The 27,629-nt window shown below is 46.3% G+C and overlaps 1 protein-coding gene across 3 annotated transcripts in view; it reads left to right on the forward strand.

The window, feature by feature from the left end:
• Window positions 1-27,629, forward strand: part of ERI3 (ERI1 exoribonuclease family member 3) — a 130,669-nt gene that overhangs the window by 41,498 nt on the left and 61,542 nt on the right. For all 3 annotated transcript variants that reach the window (XM_088169769.1, XM_014872102.2, XM_088169768.1), the window contains exon 6: window positions 10,594-10,666. In XM_088169769.1, the coding sequence (XP_088025895.1) occupies window positions 10,594-10,666 (73 nt within the window). The remainder of the gene's footprint in view (window positions 1-10,593; window positions 10,667-27,629) is intronic.

Here is a 27,629-nt window from a genome sequence, read left to right on the forward strand (position 1 = left end):
GGCAGAAGCACATCCAAGCTGTGTTTTCCATCTTGCAGCTCTCGTGTTGCCCTGGGCAGTAATGTTTATTAGCAGCGTACCCCTAGGAATTCATGGGCCGCTGGTACAGTTGGAGGATGGCCCATGTCCTTGTCCTCGGGAGCCTTCAGTCTCGGTGAATCTGAGATAGGTTTGTATTTGCGCAGAGCATCCCAGCAAATGTGCAGTTACCTGGCGTGTCCAGCAAGAAAGTGGGCAGAAGAATGAGGATGTTCCAAGATACAGTTGAGACTGTGCCAATCAGTGTGACTTGAAGCTGCAGGTGAAGGCAATTCTTTAGTGAATAAGGAGTGAACAGGTCAAATGTGAGGAAGGTGGCTCGGGGAGTTTCTTCAGGGATGAGCCCCTGTGGCTATATTGGAGTAGGAACCTTTCTTCAGGTCTGCAGAGAGTCTGAGGGAAGCTCCCTCTAAAGCCTCTTGTTATATTGATATAAAGCTCCCTCCAAAGTGCAGGTCTAGCGGAGATACTGATAGGAAACTGAAAGGCCGCTGCTGGCTGAAGTGTCTTTCAGCAGCATTGGTAATCAACCTCCTGGGTAAGCTTTGAGAGGGAGCTCACAGCCTCCCCTCCTTATTCCTGGTGGTATTTCATGCACCAGTTTGAGAACGGGCTGTGCTGTTTGGCAGGGCTGTAAAGGGGAGGCAGAAGGTGCTGATGGGAGCCTGCTCCCAGGCGCCTGCTCTACTGTGCAGCCTTCATTCCCATTCCCTTAGTTACTAAAGTGATTTTCCTGACTGTCACATCTGTAAATAATGTTGCTGGCGTATCTAGCTGGATGCAGAGTGGCAATGGATGGGGGAGGGCTGACGCTGAGGGTGGCCGTAACAGCCCCTCTCCTCGGCTCATACAATATTTATGCAGGGCTGGGAGTCGGCAGCACTGACCTCTGGGTCGTGCTGTTAAACAGCTCCCGCAGCCCCTGCATCCTAATTGCTGCACTTGTCCTTTGCTCTGGAGGATCCGCTGCTCCTTCTCTCAGGCGAAGCAAATACTAATGGCAGCTTGTGCTTGGAGGTGGGAGTGGTCTCTTCCCCACAAGGAAAAGATAAACTTGTTTTCCCCTGTGCATGTTTAATTTACACAGAAACCTGTGCTCAGACCAGTGCTGACAGCATGAGAGCCCATGAAGCTGCTGTGCATGCAGTTTTGGGTTCTGTATCATAAGAGGGCAGAAGGCAGTTTACCCCATCCAACTGGCTCCTATTAGGATTTCTCTCCTCCCTTCAGTGGGGAGTGGGAAGAAGAAGCAATCTCAGAAGTCAGTTGAGAGAGTAGAACTGGGTGATGTGGTGCCAGAGGAAGACAGAGATGATGGCAGGAAAGAAGAGGGGTTCAAACAGAGTCACAAAACATAATGTCATCTTTTCTTGTAGATAAATGGTCTGCTTCAGTGAGTGGAAGGAGAGGTGATGCAGAAGGCTGAAGACTCCCTCTGTGGATGAGGGGCTCTTCCCCTTGCAAGTGATACAACCATGGCTGAAGGTGGAGACAGACCTGGCAGACAGGGATTTTCAGCTGATTTGAGTGGTTCAAGAAAGTCAAAAGACCAAACTTTTGATTCCTAGAGTTGCCATGGCTTTCCCCCGTGCCTTTTGGCCAGGCTCTGTCCTGCTTGGGGCTTCATGTCAGGTGTCTGCAAGTCCAGTGACCTGGCTGACCACCCACGTCCCTTATCCTGCCTTCCTGGGCTGGCAGGTCCCCTCTGTGACTGGAAAAGTGCTGTTTAGACTGGAGACTAATGGCTTTTAAGTGACATGATTGTATTATGTTAAGCGTCTATAGGCTTTACCATTAGGCACTAAACAGTTTATGACTCATAGCAGAGAAGCTCTTGTCCTGAAGAGTTTATATGCTAAATGGTCTGGACAGGCAAGGCTTGGAAGAGGAAAGGTTTGCTCCTGCCTGTCGGAGAGCAGATCTAAGGAAGGCCTGGGACAGGACAAGTCTTCTTAGTTTAGAGGAGCACCTTGGCTCTAGGTCTTGCACGTTGAGGTTTCCTGGGGAGAAATATTTCTCCAATGGGATTTGTACAGTGGGAGGAGAATCATATTTAATTCTAGCTTTTTGTGCATGTTTTGGTTTTGAGCGGGCTTAGACATGATGTGTTGTGGGTACATCCATTTTATCAGATATATTCCCTATTACTCAGTATGTAATTACAGTGCTCTGCAGCAGGAGTCTGAATGCTTCCTCTTAAAGCAGCAAGTATGCAGAGAACCAGGCGATTACTAAATTAGTGTCTGTATGAAAGACTTATTAAGGGACCATATAGACAGAGAAAGGACAAGCTCTGTGTAATCAGGCTCTGCTGGAGCATGATTCCCAGAATAATTTAAATAGAGGTCTCTAATCCAACCACCTGTTCAAAGCAGAGCTAACTTCAAACTTAGATTAGGCTGCTCTGGATCTTCTCCAGATGAGTTTGAATGTCTCCAGGGGAGAAGATTTTGCCACCAATCTGTTCCAGTGCTTTATTACCTGCATGGTGAAGAGTTTTTCCTGATGACAAATTGGACATTCACCTGCTGCAGCCTGTGGTCATGATGCATGACTTTCGCTGAGAACACAGTATTCAGTTTTGTACACTCCTCTTCATAAGATGCTGTATAATGTCATGTTTAGTAAGCAGACAGACTTTCACACCCAGTTTATCTGTAAAAATCTGTTTGTAGTGGTTTTTCATAGGGTAAAGTTCCCAAGGCTGGGGAGGCGATCTCAGCCTTGGAGTCTTTGCAGTTTTCTTTTCTGCAGTGTCACGCATTTCTGATGTCAAAGGGAAGTCCACCTAGTTGTTCTCCATTCTGGAAGGGATGGTGAGAGCATTTGCTCTACCCCTCCACCAATCTGGAGTAGTGCAAATCTTCCACCTCCTCCGCTTCTAATCTCAGCTGAACCATGGAGCCAGCAAGCTCTGTTTTCCTGCATGGTAATTAAGTACTTCTTTAAAAATCAAGAAGCTCAGTTCTGATCCTATTATCTCTGGCTGTTTACAAACTCCACGTAGAGTTACTCTAGATTTACTCCACATGCCTAGCAGCAGAATCAGGCCCAGTAAATAGAGCTATGAATCTTTTTAAGAGAAGCTGTTAAGAAGTAGCACATAGATTTATTGTAGCATCATGTGTGTGCAATTGTTGATGAACATCTTCTGTTGGAGGCTGAATACCTGCTGTGTTACAGCCTTGCTTTTAATGTTGAGATAGCATCGCTGCCAGCATCTCGTTGATGCACAGACAGATACCCATAAAAGGGCCAGATCTCGCTTGGTGTTAAATGCCTTCATGTTTCATTAAGGTTGATGGCAGTGGAAGGCACACACTGCTTTGCAGGACGAGCAAGTCACGACGAGCCACTTGCCCTATGTGCTTTCTGTGGCAGAATTATGTCCCTAGTGTATGCATTTCTCTGGCTGCAAATGGCTAACACCCTTTTCCATTCACGAGCTAGCAACTTGGAAAGCAAGGGTCTTGAGGTTCTCTCAAATTTCTTAGTACCCATCAAAAATTTAGAGAATAGGGATCGCGCTGTTAGCATGTGATAGGTGTTCAGATATTTCTGCCAATGCTGCTAAGAGTCCTGAATGTTAAGGTTTGCAGCTTGCCTTTTAGGCTTCCTAGGCAGGAATTTGTCTGGTAGAGAGAGACTGCAACTCTGTCCAGACTTGGCATCACAGAAAAAGAAAGAAGATCTGAAAGTGCCAGGTATTAGCCTTGCTGCTTAGCCTGTGTTTTTGGCCTCATTACACTAATCCAATTAAAGACTGATGGGAAAAGAACGCACACTCCAGTGAAGGGGTTTGTGTAGCAACTGCTTTCCTTCCTGAGCATCTGGAGTGGCCTAAGTTATGTTGTGCATCACCACACCTCCTCGGGCCCTGCAGACCCACTGGTGCCTCCATGTGCCATGGTGTGTGCTCTTCTCCTGCATCGTGTCTCTCTTATTACTAATGGAGCATGGATGCATTTTAGCTGCTGGTCAGCCCTCATTAATATCCAGAGATGACAGGTTGACATTTGTAAAGAAGACTTGCATTGACCTTCATGTTGTGCATCGGTGCGGTTGCCATACAGTGCCCTGTGCTGGATGCTTCTCCCTGTGCTGCCTCGGGAATGCATTTGTGTTAGCAAAGGTACTGACTGCTCTATAACCCTTTGCTGCTGTCAGGAATTCAGGCAGTGTGTCTGGATGTCTCTGCATCCCTCTGCCCATTCCAGGACTGGTTGCTGTAGAGCCTCTATCCATCCCAGTGAACAGGACTGGAGGGTGTTGGGGTTGCACTTCTGGCTCCTTGTGGAGGTTTGTTATTTGGATACTGGGGCCTTAATGAAAGACAGCTTTATGCCAATAGCAATGACCCATCTTCTTCCTTTTCTTGGCTCTTGTCTGGGAAGCAACAGAAGAAAAGGCTGTGCTGCCCAGGCATCCTGAGTGCTGTCAGTTGCCTGTCTCTCCCCCAGCCCACGCCATCCCGGCTTGAGGATTGCTGCAGCCTGCTCAACAATGACATTTATTAACAGAGGGGGCTTTGAAAAAAGGCAGGCTGCTCCTGCAAAGGCTTCTTGCTGTAACTCTGTCTCCTCTCACCAGCCCGTCTGAGGCAATGGCTGCTGGTGTTGAAATTCATTAGTGTTACCTGACAGGCGATGGAGGCTTGCTCTGTCTGTTCCCACTTCCCTGCTCTCATGTCCCTGCTTCATGCATGCTGATATTTAAAGCTGATATGTGGCTCATAGGCTTGTTGCACTGTGACAAGTCTGAGGGTGGTTGAGAGAACTGAGAGGGTGGAAGGAAAGCAAAGAGGGAGGGAGATAGGACCTGTCTCAGGATTTCTGTGAAAGCCCAGGGCTTTTCAGACCCTCTCCAGATGTACTGTCTTTCCACAGCCACTGCTTGTGAATTTTAAGTACAGCCATGCAGGTGTGGTTTGTCCTGCACTGATGGGGGGCAGAAAGCACACTGTGTGTGCTTGGTGAGAGTGGGGTGCAGTCACCTGGCAAGGGCTTATCTGGTAGAAAGCAAGAGCAAGTGGGTTCCTCTGGCCTCTTGGCTGGTCTGTGGGGCTGTGAAGTGTGTGAGTGGAGAGCCAGAGGCACAGGGTTTGTCCTTCACTTTGGACAGAAGCCTGTTTGCACTTAGTGGCAAAGTCACTCCAGCGCTGAGGAGGAGACACCTCCTGCCAAAGCCTTCAGTTACACAGGAAAGTTGCCCCAGTGTAACCTGAATTACTGGGATGAGGGAGTTGGGATTTGGGGATTTTTGTGGTGGTGTATATCAGCATGCTTCAGTTTTTGTAGGCTGTGGTGTGGCTTGGGCTGTTCTCTGTGCCTGGGCCACTCTACTGTGTACGGTTGCTGTGACATCGCCCTGACAGAGGCCTCCTAGTCTGGCATTGTGGTTTTGGCAACCTGCAGCTGCCCCTTTGGGAGGGTATGGATCTACCCAAACTGCTCTGAATTCCTAGCTTGACCCCATCTCATGGAAGTGTAGGTTAAGTGCAGACAGATGCAGCTTTGCCTGTTGTGGTGCCATTTCTCTGCTAAATCAATTCAGATGTCTTAGCATAGGATGTTATTCCCTTGCTAGCTTGCGCTCTTGGGAGAGGACACCTAAGCTCTCCTCTTGGCTGGGCAGACATGCCACTCCACATCAAAACAGAGCAGCACCTCTGAGCTGTGTGGTCCAGAATGTTGACCAGCCTTGCTTTGAATGAAGAGGCCCAGCTGAGGTGGTTTGACAGCTCTTCTCTTTCACCATGATGCTGTTGTATGCTTCAGCATCCAAGCAGCTTCCTTCTTCAATGAAGCATTTCTAGGGCAGGAGCCTGCCAGTGCTCTCCTTTGCATCCCAATGCACAGGTGTTGACCAGGACACAATTAAAATGTTCTGCATCTCTTACAATGCAAGGTCTCCAAGGAATGGATTTTTTTTGACAGTTAAGATCAGGTCTATAAACCCCAAGATTTAATGTCCCTTTATCTTCCCATAGAGGAACTTGTTTTTTAACTGCCTCGGTATCAATGCACACCCTGTGTATAGCAAGTGGCCCAATTTCTTTGTCTCCTGACTTCCTGAACCCAGAAGCAGATGGACGTTAACCAGCTCTGATTAGTTGGGAGAATCAAGCATTAATTTTTTATACGCCAGAACCACCTGAGTGACGGAAATCAATTATGGCTGCCCCTCCCCCTTCCATATTAATGTGTTGGCTCCGAGCAGAGATGGAGGGACCTGTTGAAATGAGAAACCCCTATTTCTTCGTTTGACCCTCTAGATAATTAGGGTTAAATTGATATGCTATCGCACTGGTGACACATTTTATCTGCCTCTGTTTGTACAAGAGGATACAATAGTGGAGGAAGGACCAATTTGTGCCCTGCTTTAGCTAACCAGACTCAGATAAAAGGTGTCACTAGTATGATAACGTTCTTGCCTCATGCTCCTTTATTGTTGCTCAATTTGCCTTTTTTTTTTTTTAATCCTCTTCTTTTTCTTTCGGTTCCCTTGGTCATATTTTAACTCCATGCCATCGCATAATGACGCCCTGCTAAATGTGTGTGGAGATAGGCAACTCTGGCTGACAGCCTTCCCTGATAACCGAATTCCAGCCCATCCATCACTAGGCTGCTCTCCCTAACTTAAGGAAAGTGATAACTAAAGCAAGGCCGTTTATCACCGCCAAGCTGTGCGCTTCTTGCTGCCTTGGAGAGAGCTGGCTTCAACAGGAGAAATGCAGCCATGTCACCTCGCCTCCTATTTGCATCCCGTTCATCTCCAGGCCCCATTTACTCTGCAGGGTGGTGAAGCAGGGCTGGATGGAAATTTGAGCCTGGGGTGGTGAAAGCTCTCTGGAAATGGTGCAGAGTTGCTACTGCTGACCATGGTCTAAGAAGGACTTAGACTTGCTTAGCTGGTAGAGGCAAGTGTGCTACCTGATGTCACTTGCTCTTCTGCCCAAAGGGGATCTGCCTTTTGGGAGCAGGCAGAAATTACATGCTCCCATCTCTGCTTCTGGGAGGACAGAGCACCAGAGCTGCATTGGAGGCTGGAAAATCCCACAGCTATTTTCAAGTTTCTCTATATTGAATGCAGTTTGGCTGATGGGGTGGTTTTTGAAAGCCAGCTTCCTTCCTAAGGAGTGAGATCTTCAGTGTTTGTGAAGCCAATTAGACCTCATTCAAAAACTGGAATGATCGTGGGATGTTGAATGCAGCAAAATGTGCCATCGTTTTTCTTCTCCCTTACCTGAGGGAGGGCCAAATCCTGAGCTCTCTGCTAAAGCAAAGCTGCCCTCAGTGAGCAAGTTGGCTCTGGCAAGAGCAAGAAGCCATACTGAGCATAAAAGCTTATTTCTCATATAAGTGAATGCTCAAGTGAATGGTGGCTCTCATAAATAGACATACTTCCTTACAGGCCATGGTACTTTAGTTCCACAGGACAACCACAGATGTGCCTTATTCAGTCCAGCCTGGAAAAGATGATAGAGAAACTCCTGCCTGGTCACCAGGCTGAAGAGTGGGGGAGACCCCTGCAGGTGACAGTCTTGGAGCTGGGGAAAATATTTTGCAAAGGTATTTTCCTCCCAGTAGGTACTAGGAAACCTGGGTTCTGTGTGGCGAAAGCCCCTAGTTCCCTGTGCCAGGACTGCTGCATATTCAGACTAGACCACACCCATGTAGCGATCCCTTGCTAATCCTTGCTCAGTGACTGTGATCTCAGTGGCCTGGAGCCACCAGGACTGCATCTTCCACCTCAGGGATAGACTTATGTTTTGGTATGTGCTGCTGACAGTCTGCCTGCCCAGGTTATAACGTGAGTGTTGATCTCCTGGTGCTTGAAAAACTTGAAGCCCCTCTGCTGCTGACAAGAAATGAGGGGAGCAGAAGCTTGGAGGGGGAGGGGGAATGTCCTGAGGTCAACAGCTTCACAGGCAGTTTCTGGGGTTGTTACTTGTTTGCAAAAATGCGTCATTTATTTAGTTGACATATTTATTTGGAGCATTTATTTTCTCCAATTAAAGGCCCACTGTCCAGTGCCCAGGGCACACTGCCATGAGTCTCAGGGTGAAAATAGAACCAGACTGTCCAGTTTGCTGGGCCTTTTGGTCCCACAGGGATGGCAGTGCTTTAGATGTCATTCGTTGCACTGGGTGGTTTGCTGTCAATTCCTGTGGCTAACAAGAGCAATGCTGCTCTCACTTCTTCTGGGCTCTATCCAAATGTTAGGTAAATTGATAATTTTTCTTCTAACTGGAGCTAGGCTGAGACCTGTATTAATGAGAAAGCCTCTTGGGTTTGGAAGCGAAACTAAGTTTTTGTAACATACTTTTTGTTAACTTCTGTCATCATCCTCACTAGCTAAATGTGAGCAGACTGAAAGAGGTTGAGCTAATCAAGCGCCTTTATTTAGACCGGTTGTTTCTTTTAGATGATTCTTTTTCTTGTGATCTTTCTTGATTTGGGCACCAGCAAAAAGCAGCTTTTCTGGAGAAAGAGCTTTCTCAGCATGCTGCTTGGGGCTGGTCAGGTCTGTTCAACTAAGGGATGTCATGAACATCTGTGTAATGGCTGTAAAATGCATGGGCCAGGCTGCTGTTTGTGTGGCAGTGTGCAATTGTGAGGAGTGATTCCAGATGCTTTATTTCAGCACGATGGCATCAAATAAGCTGTGCCCAAGCATGGGACTGTGCTGTTAACTTGCACTACTTGCCCTGCAAAACGCTGTGGCCCTGCTCTTTGCAAGCTCGGTCTTTTGAAGCCTTCCTTTGTCCTTTGGACATTCTTATTCAAATCTGTTTGTATGACTTAAATGATTGATCCTAAATCATCACATGTACAAGTTCTCAGGACCAGGCATTTGACTTTGGCATAGGAAGTCTATTACTTTCCTAGCCTAAGCAGGGCAAAGGTAGTGCACAGGTGGGTCCCAGGGCATGCTGGCTCTGTTGGCCATATATATCCCAGGTGATTCCTCTGGATATGTTTCCCAGCTTCCTTCCTTTTCTTCACATGGAAATGAACGAGTCACCAAGACCAGACTGCTCTGGTACTGCACTAACCTGGGTCTCACATTATCTGCAAGTGCATTATCTGTATTGCTCCTTCATCTCTTTACTTGGGGAAATGTCTGGAGAGATGCTTCCCTGTTCACCAAAGACTTTGGAGCTGGGCTGACCACTCAGGTACTGCTTGGGATACTGATGGTGCACCTTGGGGTGTTTCCCTTGTGTCCACTTCTCACCAGAGCTTGAGTCTGAAGACTAGTCTGGACTATTCACTCTTTCATCCTTGCAGAGCAGGAGAAGACTTTGACCTGGACATCTTGGTCTGTGTTCCAATGTTTGAGCAGCTGAAGCTGGCACTTATAGCTCTTCCTCCTCCCCTACAGTCTCCTCCTACAACTTCCATGTGCCTGAGGAAGTTGGGAGATTCCCCACCCTCTCTGTTTGCAAAAGCTGATTTCTGGGGTTGTGACTTTTAACATGCACAAATGGCGGTAATTTAGTCATTTATTTAGTTGACATATTTATTTGGGATGTTCCTTTGCTTCACTTAAAGATCCTGTGACCAGTGCCCCAGGCATGCTCAGCAGTATGTGAATGAACAAGATCCATCAATTACTCTTGATCAGATCAAAGTGGCCAGGAAATACTCACATAACTCATGTCCCTGCACAGGCTTGGCTGGAGCCACATGGTTTGCAATTCAGCGTTCCCCAGCTGAGGGGCACATCCTCTCTTCCCTGAAAACACACTGGGATTAGTACAGTGTGGGAGAAGCAGCTTTCCTGAGGTGCTGCTGTCCCTTCAGGCAATCTGCCTCCCTTTCTGGTGCTGTTTTGTTTTGAGCCTTATTCCATCGGTTTGCTGTAGGAAGGGAGAGGATCAATATGTGTGCTCACAGGTCTGGCTGCTGTGCTCACATCCCTAGTGAGACAGTGGTGAAACAGGGATTCATCTTGTATCTTCAGACTTGTGTCTGCTCTCCTTCCAAGCACCTGCTTGGAAAAGAGCTCCTGCTTTCTTAGCCCTACAGCTTTGCTATCCAAAAAATGAATGCTGTGGTGCCGTCTTCCCTCCTTCATATCTCTTTTGATGTTTTAACTGTAAAGGCCAAATAGAGAAGCACCAGGGCATGACAGGTGAATTGTCAGTCCTTCTGTCTGCCCTGTAAGCTGCTGGCAGAGCAGGATGGTTTTGCAGGGATTTGTGAGGGGTTTGCTTAGCCCAAGGACAGCCTGGATACTCCAGTTGTGTTTGTGTGTTAGCCAGTGTGGAGAAGAGCTGAGTGCTGCACTTGTACACACAACTGTTCAAAATGTTTAGTCTTAAAGGTTTCAGCAGCCTGGATGTGTCTGGATGTATGTAAGTCTTAAGCCAAGCTATACTCTCATGAGATTTTTTTGCCAAGAGTGATGGTGTTTCTGATGTGCAGCATGATGTTACAGCAGACTTGAGAGTCTTTTCCATCTCCGAACGAAATGCACTTAAGAAAACAGAGTTTGTGTTGTCAAGACACTGATTGAATCAAACTTGCTCTCTCTTCTCTCTTACAGGTTACCAGGACAATGCCAGTACTTAGGGCTGCCGGTTGCTGATTACTTCAAACAGTGGATTAATCTGAAAAAGGTACTTCTGTGCAAGCTGCCGTGGCCCCTGTTTCCCTGCCTCCCTCCTCCCCTTGTCCTTCACTTTTCCTCTTTAAGGAGGTGTCTAATAACTACTGCTGTTTTGCATTGAAATGAGTTATTTTCTCAGAAGCTGGGCTGAGCTGAGTCCTCCAGCTCCCTATTGTATCTTGTCTAATAGAGTCTTACTGTACTTGATGGGATGTGTTCTGCAGCTGGGGAGAATCCCATTGTGGCAGGCACAGTGCAATGTCTCTGCATAATACTGGGACTCCTTTTCAGTGAAGGCTGTGTTGTCACTAGTACTGCTGACTTTGTTTTGTTTTGCAGCCGTATGAGGCTCCTAGGAGCATGGTTCCCACCAGATGAAATTCCGGTTAATAAATGTGGAAATATTCCAATATAAAAATCAGCATTTCTCTTTGTGGCATGAGGAAAGGGGGCTGTCTCAGCAGCACATTCACCTAAGAGATCAGTGATCGCTTTGCTAAGCAAATTGCCTTGGACTGAGTACTATCTAGTGCCTTGTCTTTTGCTCCATGCCTTTACTGGGTGGTTAAGAAGTAGCATGCTGTGCATCCACAAGGACTCCTGGCACAGCTGCTTCATCTGCACAGAAAAACGTGGTAATGCCATAAGGCACAAACCAAAGTGGGAAGAAAAGAACAAGTGTGATTACAAGCAGGAGCAGGGTGAGGGAGGAGGCTGCAGTTTGTGTACAAGAGAAATTGGGGTGGCCCTCCTGGTTAAACCTTTAGATGAGTAAGATTCCCTTCCTCCATCCAATTTAGTGCTTTATTTGGGTTTCTATGCCTTTTCCTGGTAATTAAGGGTCTCAGTAAGTGGAATTTTCTTATAAACAGCTCGTTGTTCTTGCAGGCTTTTCTTTTGTTCTTTTATTTATTTATTGTTTTAAATGGAAGTGTGAGTGACAGGCTGAGCGGCTGCAGAAGGACAATTTGCATGATCTGTTCCGTCAAATAGGGTAGAACATGAACTTAACAAGGGATGCTGGCAGCACATTCCTGGCTGAACTTGTCAAAGGGTCTTGTATTTCCCTGCTGTCAGAGCAAATCTTTTGGCTGATTGCTGGTCCTTGGTAAATGAAATCTGAAAGCACATTGGGGCATTCTGCAGTTCAGTGACCATTAATGATCGCCATTTGAAGTTCACTAAACTTCCGGTGAATGGATAGCAGCTATATAACCAGCAGGTTGATGGCTACAGAATAATAATACTAAAAAAAAAAAAAAAATCATCCCTGTGTACTGTGATGCTTGCTAAGAAGTAGGTTGATCCAGTCATGCTCCTCCTCTGGGCCTCAGGATGAATGACTTATGGCACTTTCCCATAGTTCAAGGCTCCTGGATTTATTGTGTTAGGAGCTAGGATTCATCATTATGTAGATGTCCAGGGAAGTGTGTCTTCTTTGAGGTGAGCATTCATGTATTTCATGTCAGCAAATACTCTGATAGTAAGCTGAGGGCTGGTAAGCATCCATGAAGTCCCAAGGACAGAGCTAAAGGCAGGAGCAGGAGGGAAGTTGTTAGAGTGAAATGTTCCCATAGGTAGCTCACTGAAAGGATCACATGCTGAGCATGTAGGATGGGGGCACGTGGGTTGGGTTGTCCTCCTCTGCAATTGTGTTACTTGGAAAGTAAAGGTTCAGCCTCCTTCAGATTGTGCAGGAAAGGGAATGTGAGAGAGAAATGTTGATCTTCTTCCGACCCCTTTAGTCCCTTAAAAACAATCAAGTTTTTCTGACACTTTAATACCTGACACTCTCTGTGCCACGCTCTGCTCTCAGATGCTTTTGGGGCAACTGCCTGTGTGTTTTCACAAGAGAGAATTTCCAGCCTAGATAACTGATTCTGTCCAAGCAGATGGACCCAGTGGAGACTCAGTCTCTATTGAATGAGCTCCCAGTGTGAGACAGATAAGAGTGGACAGGTAACTAGACCCCCATTCTTCCCTGCATAGCTCAGGTGGCCCTTTTTCCCCTCCCTCTGGCACATTCCTGACTTAGAAATACCTCCTAGGCTGTCTGCCTCTGACCTGATGCATGAAGTAAGTGAAGGTGTTGGAGGGTGGGTGGGGCTTGCAGTGTGAAACTGATGCTTTCTCGGTCATGGATAATGCAGAGACTTGAATGTTTCAGATCTCAAGAAAACAAGGCACATATGACAGAGAGCAGTTTCCTGAAGGATGGCCCCACCTGCACCTGCTGTATCTTCTTTGAGTCTTTACTTATGAACAGTGATAACAAGAGGACCTTTCTGAATTAGGGAGCACCTCCTGCAGCTACCAGACAATGCTGAAGTAGGATTACACACAGACAAGTTTGTGTACCAATGTGTATTGCGGTAGCAACAAAATACGTTCCAGATTCCTCTGCCGATGCACACAGAGCTTCAAGTCCTCTTTGTCTCTGCTTTGTATCGTTTAAAAAAACAGTCCCTTGTCTGGACTCCCTCTGTCAGAGCTTAGGATGCTCCAGAGCTCAGCAGGTCTTCTTCCTGCAGTGGTGAGAGAGTCTTTCTTAGAGTTCATTTGCGAATAAACTTCCCTTTTCACTGCTGTGCTGCAGGAGTAGTTGAGGTGAGAACTTTGTGCCTGCAGGCAGCTTTCACGGTTTCCTACACCTGCCTCTCGGGCAAGCTGGAGACAGGAATTGCCTCCAGTAGCTGTCACACTTGCTTTGCCTCAAGCAAACCTTGTTGGATTGGTCTGGCCGTTCAGGTGGTGGTGTGCTCCACATGTGACTGCTGCAATGGTGGCCACAGTGTCTTGAGATCTGTAAAAAAATCTTCTGTGGAGGAGATGGGGGGGAAGGGAAAAGCTGCCTGTGCACTTGACCATGTTTGCTGAAGTTTTACCTTGCCCTGTGCCCTCCCCAGCCTGCTAATGCATCCCTTCCATCAGGCCTGATCGGTGTTTGCTGACATTTTTAATGTCACTGAGCGATCTTGTATCTCTAGTGAACTGTCAGTGTAGAGCTGACTCGGGGCAGAGAGTTTATCATGTTCTTCACTTCGATTAGCTCAGCCTTGTGGGAGGGGAGCAGAAGGCAGAGGAGGCTTTCTTTGAATGCTGCAACATTTCAGATATCCCCCTAAACCATCTCAATAGAGACCCACCATCCCATCTGCCAGTTCTCCTTAGATACCTGTCATGTTGATCTGCAGAGGCCCTGTGGGTTAGGACTGAGGTGCAGAACCTGAGCTACATCACTGGAGCTGCATGCTCAGGGTGGAAATAACAGAGAGTGCTTCATGTCAGGAGAGAGGGGCACCAGTGGAGTAATGTGTGCAGAAAGCAGGAGGCCATGGGTCAAGATTTATGCAAAAAGGAAAGCTGCTGCAGCTAGCAAGCTACAACCAAGCTGCTGCCCCAAGAGTATCCTCAGATAGCCTGGGTAAAACCATTACTGCTTATTCTAACACAAGGATCAGCTCTCATTTGTGCTCCCTCTGCTCTTTCAGGAGCCTCTGTGGTTTGTTTTCCAGGTCCCACTGGAGTTAGCAGCATGGCTGGTCCCATGGTGAATCATCACCCCTGGGACTGGAACCAGTACTTGTGTTAGGCTGAGGACACAGTGCCTGCAATCACAGGGTGTCCAGAGCCTGGGAATGAGAAATCCTGCAGGAAGTAGGAGTTGTCAGCACCATTGGGCTGGGAGCATATTACTGAAGGGAGAGCAGTTTAAAGGAGGGAGGAGGTGGAAGAAGAGGGGTGAAGATAGATTTTTTTTTACAATGAACTTGTGCAAGAAGAATGTTAGAAAGATGATGAGGCTATCAAAATGGCCAGACCAGATATGTAACCCAGATTATCTTTATGCCAGAGGCCAGTAGCCGATGCTTGCAGGTGTAAGAGGGAGGCATGGTTTGAGTCAGCTTTCTCTGATTCCCAGCAATTGTCTCCTCAAGACCTGAGAGCTGTTCCTGGACCACTGTATCTAGCACCCACTGTTTTTACCATGGCCACTAGAAACTTGTACACACTTTTCTGAATCTGCTCATGCTTTCAGTTTCTACAGCATCCTGCGGCAATGACTTTTGCTATTTAATTATGCATCAATTATACTCTGTTTCTTCATACATTGTATGAAGAAGGTCCCTTTGTTTCTTTTAAACCTATTGTGAGATAATTTTCTTGGACCTAGGTCTTGCATTGTGTGAAAGAACACGTTTCTAGTCCTTCATGGTGTTACTCTTGATTTGAGACCTCAGTCTTATTCTTGCTCAGTTGTCTTTTCCAGCAGAACAAAACTTGTTGGAGGGCTAGCACAAAGGCACTTACAGGCTCTGCGACTCTAGGACTGGCTTGTGGAAGTTATTCTTAACATGTGTACACTATCCTGATCTTCCATTTATTTTCTGGATGTTTTGCAGTTGAGTGTTTTATGTATCCACTAAAGGGTTTGTTTTATTCCTTGTTTCTCAAATTATTATTTTTTTTTCAAAGAAGACAATCTTCATACCTATCACAGAGCTGTTCCTTTCTCCACACAGCTATCCTGGCACCTTTGACCATCTCTGATTTCTGTTCAGAGGGTGCAGCATGCCTTTAGGTACAGTAATAGTGGCTGCTTTAGGAGTGACAGAAAACTGGTCTCAGTTTGACATCCTCCTGAAATTCAGGGGAGTTTTTATGAAAGGCAAGAGTTGAATGATGTGTGTGAAGGAATGCAAATTTCCTTCTCTGGGCATGATGAAACTAGGTTGACAGAGCCTTGGGGAGTACAAAGTGACCATGCTGGAGTGCTGTGGCTGTGCACAGAGCTGGTCCTTTCCAGGGTCAGCCTTTATTGATCTGTAGACTTCCTATTTGGAAGCAAACTGTTAACGCACATTCACAAATGTTTTAAGGTCACCTACTTGCGTTGTGAAATCTGCCAGAGGAAGCATGTAATAGGATGTTTTTGTTAATATTTGGCTACTAGAAATAAACACATCTTAAACAAACAGATTTGCTAACAGCTTTCTGTCTCTCCTCTGAATTAACAATTCCTTCTTCCTTTGGGATGGGAGGAGGGGCTCCGAGTACTTCTCGGGCACTTGGTGCTGAAGTGTCTTGAGTGCTTTGGATGAAGATCGTTGAAATGGGTGAGAAATGGTTTATGTGTTAACCCATATATTTGGAAGTTGCTTTTGTGAGGTCTAATTTCTTGAGGACTTAGAGTGGATGTTATCAATGTCCTGTTTATTGAGTTACTGGCTGCAGGGAATATAAAATGCCTGGTAATGTTAGAAATGTCAGAGAGGGACTCCTCAAGCTAAGTGCTTCATGGCCAGAGCATCAAGCACATGAATAAATGTTGCCTCCCAGCTGCAAAGAACTGTGCCCAGGGCTTTGCTGTTTTGCAGCACAGGTGCCTGTTCCGAGACACTATCAAAACTTACTTCAGTGGGAGCTGGGCTTGCTGGGTTCCTCACCCCATCAGTGAAGCTCTTGGCTTCCCAGAGGATAGAAATGAGAGAGGCTGTGAAAGGAAGCACAAGGAGAAATGTGATTCCGGGGCTAGGAAAGTAAAGGTATCTCTTTCACAGAGATGAGGAAAGAAAAATATCTGTGGAATGGCATTGGTTGATAGTTGGAAGGAAATGGAAGGAATTGCTTGTAACAGCAAAATGACTGTGTTTAATAAATACTTTGCTCTGTATTTAAAGAAAGGCAGAGGTTGCCATATTACTGAGCAAGAGGTTTGGTGTTAAACACAATTTTCTGATAAAGTTGAGTGGTGAATTGGTTGGTATTTTGCATAGCTGGTTTATAGGAGTTTTAAAGACCTGGCTGAGATGACCTGGACTATTAATAAGTCTTTGAACATGGGGGAAGTTCTAGAGGACTGGAAGAAAGCTAATGTTGTACCAGTAATTTAGAAGGGCAAATGGGATGACCGATGAAGTAATTATAGCCCTATCATCTTGACATTAATTCTGGGCAAAGTAATGAAAAGCCAGATATCATAGTTGATTAATAAAGAATGAAAAGAGGGTAATATAATGCCAATCAATGTGGATTTATGGAAACTAGATCTTTTTCAAACTAACTTGATATTTTTTTTATGAGAATACATGTTTGGTTGATAAAGGTAACCACGTCAATGTAATATACTTCTGGAAGGCATTTGACTTGGTACCTTATGACATTTTGATTAAGAAACAAGAGTGATACAAAATCAACATGGCACACATTACATTGATTAAGAAAGAGCAAACTGACAGCTCCTAGCATTTAATTGTAAATGGATAATCATCATGGAGTGCATGTCTTCCTAGTGGGGTCCCACAGGGATCTATTTCTCAGACCTCTTGTATTTAACACTTTTGTCAATGCCCTGAAAGAAAACATAAAAATCATTTTCGGTAACTTGTGCAGATACTGCATCCAGAAGGTGGCTGCTGTTGGATTTATACACAGGGAATAGTGAGGAGGAGCAGAGGAGATGGATCATTTCTTTCTTTGGGTCTGGTTTGACCAGTATGGGATCTGCATCAGAAAGAATTCTGGAAACTTGAAGACTGGATGAAAACTGCAAGACTGGAGGAGCACTGACCATGCAGTAACAACACCGAGAGCCATTTAGGGTACCAGAGAAGGGTAAGAGCTGTAGTTGCCCTAGTTGCTATAGGAGAGCCAAGATGTGACAAGAGGTTCCTTCACAGAAGCAGACAAAAGCATAAGCAGTTCCAGTTCCTGGAAGTCAAAGCAAGGTAATTCAGGTGCAGATCTTTACAGTGTGGGGTAATTAACCGTTGGAACAACTTACCAAGGGCTGTGGTGGATTATCCAGCTCAGGAGGGAAGGCTTTTTTCCTAAAACATCAGCTGTGGTTCAGACAGGAATTTGGGGCAGTGCTGTGGCCTGTGCAGGTCAGGCCAGTTGATGGTGGCTATTTCTCCTACTGTGATGATCTTTGCCCGTTCATCTTGCACAGCTTTGGCCACTCTGTTCCCTTGCAGTGAGAGCGCTCTCGAGGGCTCCTGGCTTAGGGAGCACAGACAGAACGAACAACACAAGGCTGAGAATGGAGGAGGAAGCATCCTGGGGAATGTGGCACCTCTGGCATGGGCAGAGGAACCTTCCTGCTCCAGGGCTGGAGCACAGCAGCCATCCACAGCTTCTCCTTTAAATCTGTCGTGCAGCTGTCTGAACTCTGAAATTTCTTTCACTCTCTCCCTCTCCTTGTTAACATGTGTTGCCTTTGGGGTAATCAGGGAAAAAATATTATGTCCTTTTACAATTACCGGGTTTTGGAATATTAAAATGTCTCTCTGCATCGGCAGTGTTATTTTGATTGGTATTCTAACCTTTGACTAGCCCATAAAGCGAGCCGCTCTTCAAGCCAATATTGCGGGACTGAAATTTAATTCCGAAATGATTCCAGATAATAGGGAGACAGATAATATATGCATGAAGGATATTATGTTTGGACTAAATGCAGCAGGGCCAGGGCTTGGGAGTTGAATAATAGCCCAGAGTGAGTTATAATCTGTGGGACAGAAATACCTTACTGTCAGGGCCAGGAGAGGAACTCTTAAATCAAAGGGAGGGATATGAGGAGGGAGTTGAGGATAGTCATCTCAACGGGAAAGGGCATCCAGGAGAGGCCTTAAAGGAGCAGCCCTTTCTGTCCTTCTGCAGAGCAACCTGTGCTAAGTAAAAAGGTACTTCCATTGAAAACCAATAGGCAGGGATTCTGGAAGTTCTTGGCAGTCTTTTCCCTTTTGTCTTCCTGGATTCATTAGAAGAAGGTACAGCATGGGTTGATGTCTCAGTTTCCCTACAAGTTGTAACCAGATGGACCAAGGGGTTGTTGTTGTAGTGGGTTTGCAATACATGCTAAGGTAGAGTGCTCACATAATACAGAGTAATCAGGGTTGGTTTTGACATCCACTTTCACATAAACCAAAGAAAGCACAGGCACAGTGTGTCGGCTACGTGGACAGTAGTTGTTGTTCAGGGCTCTTCCCCCAACATTCTCAGCCTGGGACTCACTGCCAGGCAAGGCTGTCTCCCTCCCTCAGAGCTGCTCCCTAAGCTGGTAACTGGAGACACAGAGTAGAATTATCTTCTGTGACAGCAGAGTGACTTTTAAACATTGGAGGCTTTAAGAAACAACACCTCCCTCTGGACTCTCTGTACCAGGGAAGGGAACTTGAGGTTTTTGCTATATACTCCTCTACAAGTGGCACTATGTGCTTTGCCAGCAGCTTCCAAACGTGATGGAGTAGTCAGCAGGATACTCTCCACTCTGCAGTAGCTCAGTCCTGTAACTTAACCTGCTGGGCAGGGTGTTGGGAGCTTCCTGTAGCTAGAGTTTGCAGAGCATTGCAGATGACTGTGCTGCCAGCTGTCCTGGGAGGAGGGGAACTGAGCAGGCAGAGATGGAAAATCATGTCTGCCACTGGGTGACACAAACCCATGTCGATATAACAGGCTCTGGCTCAGTGGCACGAGCTTATAGTTTCAAAGTAATGATCCCAGCCTCACATTTCATTTCCTTTCCTCGCATTCTTAGGAGCTGGTCTTGCTACAGCTGAGAGGGGCTCTAGATGCAGCCTGGAGGCTTCACTGGTTTTGGATGACTTGAACAATGACATGCATGCCCATCTCAGGAGGGCAGAAATAAAGTGTCAATTTTTGCCTAAATCAAATGATTCTGTGTTTCCCCTCCTTTGATTATTGGTTTTGGGATTTTTTTGAAAATTATATCATCAACATACAGGAGCAATTTTCTGTGGAATTTATGTCTGTACAAATTGTTTGGAGAGACAGGAAAGATATGATTCCCTGAGGGTTAATGTAAGTTATATGGAAGCCACTAGAGGTGGCTTCCAGGGTAAAGGGGATGCCTGAGTATTTTGGTCCTATTAACAGCAAGCTCTTCCTGGAACTTCCTTCCATCCTTCTATCCTCTTCGTAGCTATGCCGCTTGTTTTCTCATGACATCTCACACACAGGTTAACTTCTTTACCATCAGGGGTTCTCCTACATCCGCTTTTGCTAATACATACTAAAATGTGCTAGGTGCATGTTAAAGTTCACCTCTTTTCCTAGGCAGTGTTTTGCAGCCTGGTCTTACCTTTGGAACAAAAGAGTTTCACATACTGCATTCGGGGAGAACCTAGCACAGGTGGAAAATCCCAGAGAGAGACAGAAGGGTCAGAGAACTGTCCTCCTCCAGAGGAGGACTGAGAGATTTAGAGGACAGAGCCTCCACCTGTGCCAGGGAACGTTTAAGCTGGACATGAAGAAGCATTTCTTCACAGAAAGGGTGATTAGATATTGGAATGGACTGCCCAGGGAGGTGGTGGGATCACCGTCCCTTGGAGGTGTTTGAGGAAAGACTGGATGTGGCACTCAGTGCTATGGTCTTGTTGTCAAGGTGGTGTTAGGTCATAGGTTAGACTCCATGATCTCAGAGGTCTTTTCCAACCTAATTGCTTCTGTGATCTGAGATATTCAGCCTAGAGAAGACTAAGAAGAAATCATTTTTGAGGAACGAAAGTGCTCAATTTCTGACTGGTTGTGGTGTATGGCTCTTGATCACATCCTTACCTGCTGCAAGAAGATCAGTAAGAAGTCTCTATGGGTAAGAGCAGGAGTATGGGACTTCTAGCTCTTGTGAGTTCAGAAGAATGTGGTGGGGCTGGTTTGGGTAGAGCTGGTCCTGCCTTGAAGTAATCAGTCAGTCATCAGTTCTCCCCTCCTGCTTGCCCTGTGTGCTCTGATAACTACTTCCTTTGCCCTTGTGTTGGGACACGGGCTGTCTGCATTCCTTGGGACATATCACTGAAACTCAAGAGTACATGAGCAGGGAAAGAAGGGGTATTTCCCTTGGGTGCCATGTACAGTCTCCACTCCCCTCCTGATGATGTCTGCCCAAAGCCCAGATGTTTGAACTGGGAAAATCCCAAGGCTTTACTATTTGGTCTTCAATTAACAACCAGGGTCTCCTGTAGCCACATCTGATACAGAGGACTCTCAGGTAAGGTCAGAAAGTACAAGAGAAAACTGAGGAGAACAATTATGTTCCTTGGCCCCATGTAGCCTGCAGCTACTGGACAAAGCAGAGAGGAGAATTTGTTGCCTTTGAGCTTTTTTTAACCAGGGTGAAAGATTTGCCTTTTAGGTGAAATACTGAGCAGCTGTTTGCTGAGCACACTGCAATGGTCACTTTACCGAAAACATCCTTATCTATGCAAGTGGTTGGAGGCAGGTTGGCATTTGTGATTCTTTCTATGCACGTCGTTTTAGCTACAGGCAAAAGGCAGAAAGGCAGCTGCTAGACTTTGTGTGCTGCTCTTTCTGCTGAGTGCCATATTGCTTGGCTGCACCTCACTGTGCCTGCATTCCCCATGCTGGGGGATTTGAACATCTGTCCCCTGCACCAAGGAGCCTCCTGGTTTCCATCTGGCTGTGTGTATGTGCTGCTGCTGAGGTTAAACATACTCCTCAGACCTTTGTTCTGTGGGTCTGATTGCTGCTTGTGGGTTGAGGAAGGAGCCACGCTGATACTCCTGGTCCTGCCTCTTTATGGGGCTGTGTGCTGTAGGTGCCAAAGACAAAAGTTTTAGAAAGGACTTGCACCCAGACTTGGTGGCCTTAGCATAGCAGGCCAGGAGCAAGCCAGGGAAACCACAAGAATGGTCAGAATTAGGCGTTTGTGAGCTGGATGTTAGTCTGGCACAGATCTGGCATTTCACATGTGCCTACAGCCTGCTGTGTTGGCAGAAGCTGGGGCCTCCAGTCTCACCTGCCTGTTTATGTGATGCTGTGGAGCATCCTGCATTTCCCCATGTTTCGAGTACTGAGGTCCACCAGAGGGGCTGGAACCTTCTTCATGCCCTGGTATTGTGAGAGGGAAACGAACCCCAGGCATGACACAGCTCCATGCAGTCAATACCAGAGCAAGGCTGGAGGAGAAGGGATTAGAGGCAGGGCATGTTTTACAATAATCTGCAACATGTGCTGCATTCCAGGCCAGGCGGAGCTGGGAGTTGAAGGCACAAATGTGTGAAAAATGGCCTTTCCTACAGTCCCATGGGAAAGGCAAGGCACAGAGCATCCCTGCATCCCAATCCTTCAGCTAGAGATTTACTTGCGTACCAGCACAGCTGCCTAGTGCCTGGCAAAGGAGCTGGTTTTCTCAGCATTTATTTGGAAGACAGGAGCTCCATGCAGGAGCATGAAAATAGGCTTTTGCAGTTCTCCAGGAAGACATGATGGGCTATCAGATTTTCTAGCCTTGGGGATTAAAACACTAACTGGTTTGGTCCTCATTGTCCTACCATAGCTACAAAAGGGACTGCTTGCCATCACCACCAGCAACAGCAGGCTGGTTTTATGCTAGCCATTGGCTTACTTGTAGGTGGGAAGAATAGAACTTTTTTTTTTTTTTTTTGGATGAGATGTTCCTGCTGCCCTGTGCCATGTGTGATGCACTGTCCTATTGAGAGGGTTTGGACTTTGCTACTGGTGTCTTGGCTGGGAAAGTGTGGGTGTGCAGCCTCTGCCCCGTTGCACAGAAGCATACCAGGCTTCTCATGGGCTCAGTATAAAAGCGTCCAGAGATGGTGAGCAGCGAGATGGGAGATACAGTAGTAGAATTCGTATATTAATAACTTGCAGTACTTCACACTCATTTAATTAATTAATTAATTAAATTCCTCAGAACCCCAAGGCTACTAAGCAAGTTGATTTCAGAGTTAGGATTAAAAGTCTCCTGTCACCCTTCCCCCATGCTGGCATAGCACTTCTGGCTTCATCCTGGCTTTTGCTCTTTCCACTTGCAGGTTTCCGTGCTTGAACTCTGCCTGCAGTCCAAGGATTGAATCTATCAAAGTGGCTTTTCTAAGAACTGGCTGAAAAGTCTACAGATATGATCTACTTTTGTGTAGAAAACAACCCATCTTTTGCCCTTGTCTGGGCATAAACTTCTCTTATTTTTTGGCCTGCTGGGGAGGGCAGCTCTCATCACTCTGAAGGATGAACCCAGCCAGAGTTTATCCCATAGTAACTGGTTTTTCCAGTTGCCTGGGCACTGTCTCCTACAGACCAGGACTATCATCTCCTTGGGTGCTCTGACATGAGTGTTGCTGCCATCTTTATAGGGCTTCAAAGCTCCTCAGCAAATGGCCATTCCCAAGCTCGCTCTGTACCTATCAAGCTCTCAGCAGTCCCTTCTGAGTGTCAGTAGGTGTAGTGGGGCAAGATGTTTTTATTTACTGACAAATATGCACCTTTCCTTCCTTGTGTTCAATGTTGTGTTGCAAAAGCTCATAATCATGTTGTTTGATGTTTTCCTGGACATCCTATGCACAGCTGAAAATGTAGGTCTTACTCATAGCTGATGGATCAGCTCCATCCACCTCACCTTTCTTTGAGTCAGATCACTCACTGGCATTTCAAAACTGCACTTAAAATACCTTAAAGCAAATTACTTACATTAAGCCACGCAGAATGGGGTGTAGTTGAGCTCTTGTCTCTCCTCCAAGCATTGGCTGACATCCTCAAAGGTTTTAGTGGTGTGGATATGAAACATCAATTACTGTTCTGCCAGTAACTCCTGCATGTGCTCCTCCTGCATGTATCCTGCAGATGTTTTTAAACAAAGTGTAGATATTTAGTGTATGGTTTTGTGCCAATTTCAGGAAAGCCTCTTCTCTATGCTCTCCCAGTGTGGTAACCTCTGTCAGCCCAGCCCTGATTGATGCTGTTAATATTTGAGAGATCATTTGGGATCTCTGCCTTGGCTGTGCTCCTCACTCAGGGAAGAGCTGTCCTGCATGGACACCACAGCTGCCAGAGGGTGATTCTTGCCTGACAGTGTGTTTTGGAGGAGGCAGTTCTACCAGGACTAAGGGTAGCACAAAACTTTCAAAGAGCTCATTGCTAGCTCCAGCAGGTCCAGACTGGGCCTTTATTTCTGTAGGTGGGGATCTTTCAGCCTCCACGGGGCATGTCGTTCTGTTCTTGCCTTTTGGCACCAACTGTATTTGGCCACTGCAGTGGAGGGGTGTCCCCACACCTCTGCTCAGCCCTCCCAGGTACTGGAGCTGGCCTTGGCAGAGCTGCCAAACCAGAAACAGCTCTGAGTCTCTCCTGTGTTTTGTGTTTACCTTTGCCATTGTACCACGTATGTTTTGCCCATATGGAGCTGGTTCTGCTGCAGCATTCCTTCCCCTGTGGGGACAGTCCATGCCTATCAGGAGGTGACTGATCCTCTGTTGGTAATTCTGCCCCTTGCAGTTCCCAGCTACCTCCCAGGAGCTGCACATGGACCATCTGCTCTACACAGTGGAGGTGCATGGTCACTTCTCTTGATGCAGAAGAGTTCTAGCGATACATTCCTTGCTCAGCTTTCCCTATGGGGTCCAGCTAAATCCAGCTGTAAGAATGGGGCTGACGTGCTGTGGGGATAGGGGCTCCGACAGATCCAGGAGACAGTAAAGCCATATGACTGAATACCAGACTGTGTTTGCTCTGCCTAATTATCAAAAGTATGAGTTTGTTCTGCTAGGTGCACATTATGCCTTTATTGTGGTGTAATTATGCCAGCTGCCTATGTTTAGTGTCATAAAAAGGAATAAAATGCCCATTACCCGCCTAAAGAATTCTTCTTGTGGGTTTTTTTTATTTTTATTGCTCTGGAGTACACAGTGGGGATATCTTTGATCGGCAATTCTCCATGCAAAATAGCTAGTGAAATACTGTGCCTTTCAGAGAGCTCCTCCAGCCAGCAGCCTGCGAAGGCAGCTGGCCCATGGGCCTCACCTGGCTCTGCCTCTGTTGCTTTCTGTCAGCCCGATCTGGTGGTCAAAACGGTGAAGCCACCCCAGTGCCTTCCTCTGCAGGAGCTCAGTTGCTTTCCAGCAGCATTTTCTTGCTGCCATCCAGGTCCCAAAGGTCCCTCCTGCTGACACAGCACATGAGAGGTGCTTTCCAAGCCTGGGAAGAGATGCAGCCTCTCTACCTACTGACCTATTCAGGAAGACACAATGGTGCCTGGGTCTGGCTGAGGTATTTTTTGGGCAGAATGCTGTGTTAAGGAGTCCCATGGCATGGGGAAGCACTTAAGGTTGTTGAGGGAGAAGCCCAGTGAGATGTGCAGGTGGGAGCCATGCGCTCCTTTGCTCTGCCTTGTCTGGAAACACAAACCAAGTGTCATGAACCTACCAACGGCCTACTGGTGCTCTTGCAAGAGCAGGGATACCAAGCCTCCTCCCCCAGCCAGCCCACAACCCCTGCAGTTGGGTTTTGGCTGCTTTGAGGTTTCCTGTGGTGTCTAAATGTCTGAGGCCATGTTTCTGTGGTGCTGAGAGATGCCTCAAAGGAGCCACATCCTCCAAGAGCTGAGGTTTTTCTGTGCAAACATAAATTATTGAAACACATACCCTGCCAGGGAACAGCAGCGGGGGGCTTGCTTTGTGTGTGTAAATCCTAGGGGCGATTTTGGTGATATTAAGTAATTTCTGATGGAAAAAGAAATAAAGCAAGCCCCATATCCAAATCCCACATTTTCAGAGGTTTTTAAAAGCTGCCTCTCTGCCTTTCCTTCTTCTAGTGTTTCAGTCTCTAATTGGAAACTGACTTTATTAGCCTCATTAGGAATGGTTACTGCTGGCTATAGATAGCTCTTAAATATATGGTTTCGGTGGATGTTAAATCTCTTAGATTAGTTGGCTTATTTTTCAACTCGATGTTATGTTCAGCAGGTCCCTGATCCCCCCAGCCCAGCTGTGCCACAGATACCTCGCACAACGTCCCTTTTAATTCCCTCCACTTATTTTTTACGTCAGGTGTTCCTTGAAGTGGCCTTCACAGTTCTCCACCCTTTCAGCCGACGACTACGTCAGGGGAAGATGGACTTGTGCCTCCCTGCAGCTTCATTGCATATGCACACGCTGTCTGCCCCGGCGGCACGATTGCCTTGGTGAAGAATCCAAGGGGCTGCTGATAGCAATCATTGATTAAGAGGGTAATTGTCCTGAAAATTCAGATTGATCAAAAGGCAGAAATGATAACTTGTGTAACTGTGTTTAAAACCACGTCCTGTCAATAGGGGAGACTGAGACGTGGCGAGCAGAAAGCAGGGAGAATTGGATGTGCAAGCAGGTGAGTGTGCCTGTGGTTCAAGGAGGAGGGGGAGCCATTCTTCCTTGGGGTCCATAGCAGGATGTTTCTTGTCACTGACGCTGGGCTATTGGAGATTCAATCACTTTTATCTTCCCCTCTCTCTCAATCCAAATGCCTTTTCATATTAGAAAATTAGAATCAGCTCTGCTCATGCAAGATTTATTAGCTCTGCTGAGCAATACCACAGAAGAGTAAATGATGTCGCATTTCAGGGGCTTTTTACACATTATGACCAAACTTGCAACTTCTTAAGTATTTTTCCATTGAGCCACTGCAGGATGTTAAAGGGATGAGGAGACAAACTTCTCTCTGGAAATAGTTCTGCACCAGTTCAGATGTCTTTTCTTTATTATCAGAATGATTGGATTTGGATTCTAATACAGATCTTTTCTTTGGGCTCAGTTTCTGTGCTTATTGCTCTGGAAATCAAGCTCTGAGAACTGAGCCTGTTTGTCACATTTTTTTCTTGGGTCCCTTTGTAGAAACTCTTTGGTGCTAAAATGTGTGTCTTTGGAGCTTTGCTGCTAGCTGGCACTCATTTACATCTGAAGAAGGCAAATCTTGTTTCCTGCTTATTTTTTTTCCGTTGTGTTATGCACTGGGTGGCTTCTTTTTAAAATGCCTTCTGACCTTGTGCTGTACGCAGCTCATGTTTTGCGTAGTTATGGTCCTTTGGTCTTCAGGTAGTAGATGTTAAAGCTCTTTAAAGAAATTAATGAATTTAAGCTCATACCACTCAACAAATGTTATTGTGGGCATACTGAGGCATGGGGGATTGGATGATTTTCCTGTGAATCCGTGTCAGAGATTGAAACAGATATTAGGTCTCATCTCTCCTGCCTCTGGACTTCAGCCACAAGGCTTGTTTGTGAGGATTTTCACTTTCAAATTGCTTTGCAGGCATTAAATCCATGCAGCATCCTCGTGGGCTGGCTGCACAGGAGGGTCACTCAGCCACAAGAGTCAGAATGACCAGTTGCTGAGAGCCTCTGCCTGAGCTGCTGTTCAGTTTTTCTCCCCATGTCAAAAACTAAAGCACTTGAGATACACAGTATTTCACTGATGCTACCTACACAAATCCCTGGTGCTCTGCAGCATTTCACCCCTCTCAGAATGGGCATCTTGTATGTAGCCCTTACACAAAAATGGCTGTTGTGAAGGTAAACACCATTTTTCTGCTATATCTGGTTTGGAATATTCTCACGAGGAGCAAATTTTTCTCCAGCCATAATTATTTAGGAAAGTAGACAGTACCACACAGGGATACTGATGCCACTGCTCAAGTGTCTCACACCAAAACCAGCATTGAACAAGCTGTGGATGGGAGTGTTCATTCCTAGCTTCATTTGCTGTCATTATGGTGTGGTGGAGCCCAGCACCTGCAGCTGAGCTTCTGCCAGTCTTTTGTCTATTTGGATCGAACTTTTTCTTGACATGGCAGAGCTGCTGGGAGGATTGCAGTGCAGACAGGGTGGAGGAGAGGTTTGGGCAGCCTCATGGTTAAGGCTCCAAATGCTCAGCAGCATCCTCTGCTTGGCAGGTGTAAAGGGACTTAATAAAAATCAGGCAGTACTAATTACATTTGAAATAACACCATATTTGGACCTGTCCAAGTGCCAGCCTAACTTGGTGCAAAGTTTTTCCATTCATCTTAACAAAAGCCATTTCTGAAGAGCTGTGTGGCTGGCAGGAAGGTTTCTCATCAGGTGCTTGGGAGGCAGATACACTTGACAGGCAGAAGGACTTGACTTCTTCCCCTTCCATGTACAAGCACTATATATTATTCAGGGTCTTCTTAAGTCAATGCTGGGTTATTA

This window comes from Sturnus vulgaris, chromosome 9, assembly GCF_052056855.1.
Source record: "Sturnus vulgaris isolate bStuVul1 chromosome 9, bStuVul1.hap1, whole genome shotgun sequence".
Lineage (NCBI taxonomy): Eukaryota > Metazoa > Chordata > Aves > Passeriformes > Sturnidae > Sturnus > Sturnus vulgaris.